The sequence below is a fragment of the Mesoplodon bidens genome (assembly GCF_964165515.1).
Source record: "Mesoplodon bidens genome assembly, chromosome: 11".
NCBI classification, from domain to species: Eukaryota; Metazoa; Chordata; class Mammalia; order Artiodactyla; family Ziphiidae; genus Mesoplodon; species Mesoplodon bidens.
The window spans coordinates 68170716-68179090 of record NC_138167.1 but is presented as its reverse complement, the minus strand read 5'-3'; the positions used below and the strand labels follow the sequence as shown (position 1 = coordinate 68179090).

Here is an 8375-nt window from a genome sequence, read left to right as displayed (position 1 = left end):
GACTTAAGTGATGCCCCAACGCCCCTCCACCCCTAAGGTCTGGATCCAGTGATGGAGGCCAGGACACCAGGAAGGGGAGCGGGGGCACATGGCATACGGGCTGCCAGGTTTCCAGGGGGGAGAGGCCATGAGGCCCCCCAGCCGGCTAGGCTTGGCAGTGAGAGGCACACTGACCCTTCAGTTCCCTGCTGGTCCACCCTGTCTGGCGGACACACTTCTTTTTTCCTTGACCAGGGGTGGGCATTGCCCATTTGATGGGCCCCATTCCTTAACCCTGAGTGTGAAGCTCTGGTGAGAAAGGGAGAGGGAAACCAGGCACCAGAAACTGGAGGTGCTGGGACTCCAACTTGCAGAGGGAGGGGTCGGCATTCAACAAAGACCTTGGCCCTGTTGTTTTAAATAAGAAATTTATTGCAAATATAGAAATTGATTCTCTCCATACAGGAATCTCCGAGTTGAGGAAAACAATTTCGTGCCATTCAGTTTAAAACAGGAAATCGGGAGGAAGGGGAGGCAGATATAGGGAAGAGAAAATAAATGAAGTTCCCCCCACCGACCCCGAAAAGAAGAAAAGGACAGTTCAGGCCCCACCGAGGGAGGAAAGGTCCACACACAGCTACGGTTCACAGGTTCGTAGCCCGGGGCCGGAAGCCCAACTCTGCAGACCCAAACCAGGTGCCAGGCGGCAGGGCAGGGCCGAGGGGCTCGTGGCTCCCTGGGGAGGGAGGAAGCAAGAGTGGGCCCCTCGGCCCTCCCCAGCCCTGTGCTTGTTTGGCAAAAGGCAGGGGAAGGAGAGGCCGCCCAGACCCTCTCCCTCCACCCCATTCGACCCCCCTTCCTCTCCCTACTGCTGGGCAGCAGAGATGGACCTTTAACGGGGTGGGGTGGGGGGACTCTGGAGCAGGCGTGAGAACAAGGAGTCTAAATACTGGTTCTGTCTTAAAGGTGGGAGGATGGACAGGTGGCCGTGGAGCAGAAGTCTTGGCAGAGAGATCAGCGTTGCGGTCAGGCGAGCCCCAACCTTCACACTGGCCTGGCGGGCAAGCTTCAGCCCTGCCCCTTAAGCCCCGTGGGGGCCAGACACCCCAGGGCTTCCCCGTGCCTTGACCACCCAACCCCCCGAAAGAGAGCCCCGCTCCCTCAGGAATGGGGTGGGATGCTGCTAAGCCATGGGGTCCTCGCAGGGCAGGGCCAGGGGAGTGGGGGGCACCCGAGGAGGTACTTGGGGACACCCAGCTCCTCCTACCCTACTCCCTCCCACTCCCGTCTCATCCTCCCATGGCCAGCAGTCTAGTCCTCTGACTCTGTCGTTCAGAGCTTGGCTGCCGGTCACCCCTGTCCTGAGGGCTCCCCAAGGCCCTCGCCCTCCGTCGTCCGATTTTAATTCTCTGTGCAGTGCCGATCACTGGGGAACAGTTTGAGGTTGTCCCGTCACTGCATGTAAGCCCCTTATAAGCCAGGACCTGTCACTCTTGTCTCCCATGCCCGGGCCCCTTTCCTGGCCTCAGTCTGTCTTTAACTGGTTTTGAGACCTTAGAGGCTTTCCTTCCTTCCCCTTCCTTTGCCTCTGTTTCCCCGTTAAATGCCCAGGACGTGGAGGGGGGCAGGTGAGCGACTTCCTGCTGGGAACCATCAGAGCCCCTCGGCCAGGCCCAGCCTCTTCACCCTGCCTCTCTAGGGCTCTCCAGACCTACTCTCCCCAAGCGGGTCTTTTCACTCCCACTGCCCCACACACAGTCCCTTCCTGGCCTGGACACAGGCCACCACCGTCTTCCTGCTCTGTCCCCTAGGAGGGGTCAGAGGCGAGGGGCCTTCGGGTGGCCAATACAGGCCCCTCCTGCAGAGGGGAGAAACAAGCCTGGGATCCCCGAGGAGGCGGCCACCCCAGACTAAGCTTTCTTCCTGTCAGACCTCCGCTTTTCACTTCTGGAAGGCCATTAGCTCCAACAGAGGGTTTGCAGCCCCTACCTGTGCTCTCCAGGACAGCGTGGACCCACGGGTGCCCCTTCCCAGGAACAGGCACCCAGGAGGCTCGAGAGATTCTGTGATAAGGGATGGCAAGCCTGGGCACGACCCAAGGCAGGTCCCAGGAGGTCCAGGATGCGGCACTCACATCTCCTCCAGCTGGCTCGCCCCCTCCACTCCACCAGGTCCCTCGTCCCTCCTTCCCGGTACCTTCCCTTCTCTCCTGGTTGCCTGCCCTCCTGGCCCGCCCAGGCCATGGCCCAGGTCCACCGTGCTCACCTCCAGTACAAACACAGGACCCGGGCCAGACTCCTTGACATAAATGTTCGTTTGACTTTTGTGTTTATTTCGCCCTGCCCCCCGCCGAGGAAAAATTATCCTGAACAGGACACAGGACACAGATGCAGGAAGGCCTCCAGGGTGAGCTACAGTGCAGTGGCCCCTCCCGAGAGCTACAGCCTGGCCTGAGCAGCTGGGGGACCCTCTTCTGCCTTAAAGATCTGTACGACCTGGGCTGTGAATGTCGGTTCACCTCCTGGGAGTGGAAGACCCTTGCGGTTAAGACGGAGATCTATCCTTTAGAGCGCCCTGAAGCCGGCCTGAGGTTTTTATAGGTCACCTTCAACCAGGAATGATGGGGGAATGGAGGTGGCTCTGGCTTCTGCTGACAGTATTCCTCCCCAAGGGCAGCTCTGTCTCCAGTGAGGCCAGGCCAACGTCAGGGGGGGACCCCTCCGCCTATAGGTTCCTCCCTCAGGGCCCCAACCTCCCCGTAGGGCCACCCATGAAGCCCCAAGCTCTTGGCTTCCTGTACTCAGCAGTGTGCCTGACCCTCCCCACCCGGCAGCCAAATCACCAGACCCCCTCCCTCTTCGGGGGCCCCGACTTCTTCATCTGCAAAATGGGAGCAAGTGGGACAGAGGAGAGGTCCCCCCATGCTCCCTTCCCCGGGGCTGTCCTTCCCGAGCAAGGAAGAGGGCAAGGGGCGAGGCCACATGGGAGGAGAGGAGGCGGCACTTGTGGGCCCAACGTCCAGAAAGACAGGAGGCGGGTGTGGGGCAGGGGGCTGTGTTTTGGTGGCACCTGTTTTGGGTCTTTTGCAGAGCTGGCCCCTCCCCACGTTTCAAGAGCTGCTTGTCAGATCACAACAGAGGGACTGTGGGAACGGGGCGGGGGGGGGCGGCGGGGAGGGGGGCAAGGGAGTCCGGACAAACTGGCACATACACGACAGATGTTTGCTCAGAAAAATACAGTAAAATCGTCATGCAAATATAACAGGGAATCTGCTTCCTCACATCACTGGCTTCTCGGCCTGCTCGCTCTTCCGTTTTGCCAATCCGGTCTGAAGAGGGGCTGGGGGGCAAGATTTGGGGAGCCGGGGGAGGTCTGCTCTGCACATCCATGCTGGCCCCCTCCCCTCCACTCCCCAGGAGAACAGTCCTTTCCTTGCAAACGTCAGCCCCAAAGTGAGCCCCGGGCTTGGTCCGTGCCCCAAGTAGGTGTGAGAGAAGGGCTGGGTTGAGCCCTAAGGTCCCCTCGCCCTCCACGGTCCTCCCCCAGATCCTACGGGAACAGCACTAGCTTCCCTGTCAGAATGCCCCCGCAGTGCAGGTCTCGGTCCCCTCCCAGCAACCACCCTCACCCCACGGTCACACTCCCCAAATCTCAAGAAACCCAACTGGGTGACAGGCCAAAGGCAGGAGGGTGAGGAGAGCCAAGTGGGCTCCATCCCCGCCTGCGGTGGGTGAGGCACCCAGGGGCACACTGGCAGGTGGGCAAAGCTACAGTCTCTCCGCCCCCTACTGGCCCACCTCCCATCCACAGGCGAAGGGACGGCTGACTCCAGCCCCTCAGCACCCTGACAGTGTTCAAGACCCCACGGTCTCAGGAACCCAGACCCACCCCCTTATAGCGCCCCAGGAAGCCCCTAGCTCTTGAGAAAGGCAGCCACCCCCTCTGGCCCTGCCCTCTCTCACAGCCCTCTACCACCCACACTGAGAGAGAGAACCCCCAAGAGCCCAAGGGTCCCAACTACCAGGCTCTGGGTTGCCATGGCAACAGAGGCTGGCCAGGGACGGGGAGGGGCCCCGGGAATCCAGCCTGCTCCTTCCCAGCAGGGGTGAGGGGGGAGTGCTCACCGTTTGTGCTTTGTTCGATGTTGGATGGGGGTCAGCAAGGGATGAGTGGCCATTTCCACGGAAACATGGGAGCCCCTCAGGCCAGAGGGGTGGGGCAGGGATGGGCAGCCAAGAGGGGGTGAGTGGAAAAGCTCCGGAAAGCCCTCCCTCCTCTGGGCAGGCTGAGATGCTGCCCCGAGGGCCCGTGGCAGGGGGTCAGGCCGGTGGGAGGCCAGGACGCGGGGGCAGAGGCAGGAAGGCCCCCATTAGATCCCACCTCCCCACTGCTCCCAGGCATCACAGTTTACTGCTGCCCTTCTGGGACGAGCAGGGCTCCTGGAGGCCCAGAGAGGCTGGGGGGGCCAGGGCGTGGGGCCTGCACCTGAGACGCGGTGGCTGCTGGCTCAGCCGCTCTCCTCAGACCCCATCGGCAGCTCTCAGGCTACTTGGAAGACACTTGAAGGGGGCTGGTGGACCGTCCCCGTATCTGCTCCTGCCCTGTCCACAGGACCTCCCACCTCTCCTGGGTGCTGGCGGGGGGGTGGGGGTGGGGAGTGTGTATGGCGCAGAGGCCCCTGTACGTGATGAATCACAGCTCCACACTCGGGAGGTGGGGGACATGGCCATGGGGCTTTCTAGAAAGGAAAAGCACCCGCCTGATTCTCATGTCCCACAGCCCCAGGAGACCACAGCTCTAGAACGGGTAGTGGGTGAACAGAGGGTGAGGGCCCCGGGGGAGCTCCTGGGGCTGGGGGATTGCACTGGGCTGGGAAGTTGGGAGACTGACTCTCACCTGCCATGTGATCCTGGGGTTAGCAATTCCTTTCTCTGGGCCTCGGTTTCCCCATCCATAAAGGAAGGAAACGACGCCCAATGTCCATCTTCTACTAAATCTCCAAGTGACCTGTCCCCCAGCTGGGGGGACCCGCTCCCTGCCCCAGGGGGGCTTCGGTCCATCCCCGCCCCGGGCTCCTTTGCCCCCAAACCTGTCCCTAGTCCCAGAGCCCCAGACCCCACACCCTCTTGTGGCTTCTTCGCCTGCCCGCCGGCCCCACCCAGCACGCACACCCCGGCAGAGTCCCTGGGCAGCACAGTAGAGACGACTGGTTTCAGTATCAGTGTGTAAACTTTAAGGTGAACATGTCTTTGTTTTCCCGTCCGGTATTGTCGGGTGGTGGTGGTTCACAGTCAGGTGGTGGTCAGGTGTGTGCGTGGGTGCGTGCGTGCGGGTGTGCGTGTACGTCCACTCCTCGGCCTCGGCCCTCAGCGTGCCCCGCCTGGCCGCCCGGGCCCTTCCCCGCGTGCCCCTGGCCCTCCCCCTCCAACCTCACCAGGGAGGAGAGGGTCACAGCTTCTGCTGGGCCGAGACCCCCTTCCAGTAATCGAGGATGTCGTGCAGGTCCTCGTCCTTGGCGAACTGGACCTTCTTGCGCAGGGCGTGGCCGGCGGCCATGTACACCTCCTCCCGGTGGTGCTTCTTGTAGGGCCGGAAGCGCTCCCAGATCTTGTGCGTGCTCTCGGAGGAGTACTCAGGGCTGGAGGAGTAACCTGAGTAGTAGTGTCTGGGGGAGAGCTGCGAGTAGGTGGAGTCCCGCTTGGTGCGGGTCAGCGGCTTGAGGAAGGACACACGCTGGCTCAGGCTGTCGGCGCCCTCCTCGTAGTACAGGGCCGGGAAGCTGTGCCGGTGCTCGCTGCAGTGGTACGCGGGTTTCACCTCCAGGTGGTGGACGCCTCCGCCGCCACCGCTCCCGCCGCTGCCCGCCGGGACCAGCGGGAGCCGGTCCAGCGGGCTGTTTAGGGGGCTGCCCTTCTCGATGTACTTGGAGTCGCCCTTGGCCAGCCCCGCAGCGGCCGGATGATCCGGCACGTCCAGGCTGAAGACCTTGGCGCTCTTGATGGAGCCGCTGGAGGAGACGCTGCAGGTCTTGCGGGCCACGGCGGCATCAGCGCTCAGCTGGCGCTGCAGTGGGTGATGGGAACTCTCCTTGTATGGAGGTGAGAGGAAGCTGGGCCGCTCCAGCCCCCCAGGGGTGGCAGTCGAGGAGGTGGTGGAGGCCGCAGGGAGGGACTGGCATTCGAAGGCCATCTCAGGGTCCCCGCCACCGCTGCCACTCCCCAGGAAAGAGGCCGAGTCCAACTTGAGGGCATCGATGCAATTGTTAATGATCTGGTTGACCTTGTCCACCTCCTTGGCGATGGTGGAGATCTCAGCGGCCGAGCCCTGGCCATTCTCCAGCTCCGGGAGGTCATCCTCGGGCCGGGCCAGGCCATCGCCGCCTGTGCCCGTGCGCACCTCGATGTAGTTGCCCTTGGTGGCCACCTTGGGCGTGTCCAGCCCAGCCTCCAGCCCCTTGGAGGTGGTGGGCTTCTCCCCGATCATGGAGGGGATGGAGGACATTCGGGACACGGGCAGCACAGGGGGCTCGCCCAGCTTCTGGGTGGCGTGGACGACGGAGCCGGCATCCACGTCGGCCCCGTAGCGCATCTCCAGGATGGTTTTCTTGACCTTGACCGACTTCTGCTTCTCCTCCTGCATGCGCCGCTTGCGCAGGCAGTAGTAGACGGCTCCCAGCACGATGACCATGCCGAAGAGGCAGCCCAGGATGGTCATGATGTAATGGGTGGTGGTGGAGGTGCTGGGCGCCAGGTCGCCCGGGACTGGGTCCCTGGTGGTGAAGGTCAGGCAGGTGTGGTTGAAGCGGCGGCTGTTGCGCAGCGAGGTCACACAGAAGGTGTACTCGGTGTGCGCCCGCAGCTTGTCCAGCGTCACAATCTCCTTCTTGTTCTTGAGCGTCATGACGTCGGAGAAGTAGCTGTTGTTGTACTGGACCAGGACGTACATCTTGCTGTAGGGGTGCGGGATGATGACCACCAGGGTGGCCGAGGTGAAGGTGACGTGGTGCAGCTTGATGGCCGGCCCCGCCGAGGCGTCCGTGGTGGACGAGGCCGGTGGCTCCACCGAAAGGATCTCGTCGGGGCTGAAGCCCGAGTTCTCGTCGGGCTCCCTCTGGGCGTCGGTGGAGTAGGGCGTTGGGTGGCTGGCGGGCCGGGCGGGCAGCGAGCCGTTGCGGCACTTGGCCTGCAGCACGGTGATGGCGTTGAGGCTGTGGTAGGGCCGGGGCACCAGCAGCGGGTAGCCGGCGAACTCGCGCGGAGACTCGCACTGCAGGCGGTCGTAGTTCTTGGTGACGTTGTTGAAGACCACGAGCCAGGCCAGGAAGCCGAAGAGGTCGCACTCGCAGTTGAAGGGGTTGCCGGCCAGCTCGCACACCATGAGGCTGGCCAGGCTGGCGAAGGTGGCGCCGTCGAGGCGGCTGAGGCGGTTGGAGGACAGGTCGATGCTGATGAGGCTCGGGCACTCGGAGAAGGCGGCGGGCGTCACCACCTCGATGAGGTTGTGCTGCACGAAGAGGAACTGCAGGCGGCCCATGCCGCGCAGCATGCCCTCGGTCAGGTTGCTAAGCTTGTTGTAGCCCAGCTGCAGCACCTGCAGGCTCGACTGGCCCAGGAAGGCTCCGTCCTCGATGTAGGAGATCTCGTTCTTGGTGAGGTTGAGGTCGGTGAGGTTCCCGAAGCGGTTGAGCGAAGAGTAGAGCACGGCCTTGAGCTTGTTCTCGTTGAGCCGCAGGTCGTGCACGGTGCTGTTGATGTGCTGCGGGATGGTCTCGTAGGGCGGCTGGTTCTGGCTGCAGATGGCCAGCCACACGTAGCCCTTGTCGCCCTCGATGAGCCAGCAGTCGGCGCGCACGGCGCCCGGCCGGCACACGCACAGCAGTGCGGCCGCGCACAGCCCCAGGCGCAGCATGGCTCCGGCCGCGGCCTCCTCACAGGCCGGGCTCGGGGTCGGGGGCCGGGGCGCAGGTGGCCTAGCGGCCAGAGGCTGGGGCTGGCAGCACAGTCCTCCCTGGGGCCGCCACCATCTTGGGGGCGACCCCCAGCTTGGGGGCCCCAAGCGAGGCAGGCAGAGCCAGTGCCAACTGTTGGGAGCCGGCCGGGGTGCTACCCGCAGGAGCCGGATGCCAAGGCCAGGCCAGGGCCACGGGGGCTACAGGCCCCCCAGTCTGCTTCCCCGAGGTGCTCCTTTCCTGCCGGGAGGGTGCCCGGGCTCTCGAGGCTTGACTTCCTCTCCCTCCTCCTCCTCCTCTTCCCCCTGGGGTTCTGGGCTCAGAACTTCAGACGATTCCCACGGGAGGCTGGAGACCGGAGCTCTGAGGGGGGAGCGCAAGAGACGGGGACAGGAAGGAAGAGACCCATCTGTCACCTGGTTCCTGAAAGGCAGCACCGAGAGGGGGT

The 8375-nt window shown here is 63.5% G+C and overlaps 1 protein-coding gene across 1 annotated transcript; it reads right to left on the bottom strand.

Annotated features, from left to right (window-relative positions):
- Window positions 1-5427: 5427 nt before the first annotated feature.
- ELFN2 (extracellular leucine rich repeat and fibronectin type III domain containing 2) lies at window positions 5428-7887 on the bottom strand (the record flags this gene model as incomplete). Its single annotated transcript, XM_081248970.1, has 1 exon — window positions 5428-7887. One exon carries the CDS (start codon window positions 7885-7887, stop codon window positions 5428-5430), a length of 2460 nt encoding a protein of 819 aa, XP_081105096.1.
- Between the last annotated feature and the right edge of the window lie 488 nt (window positions 7888-8375).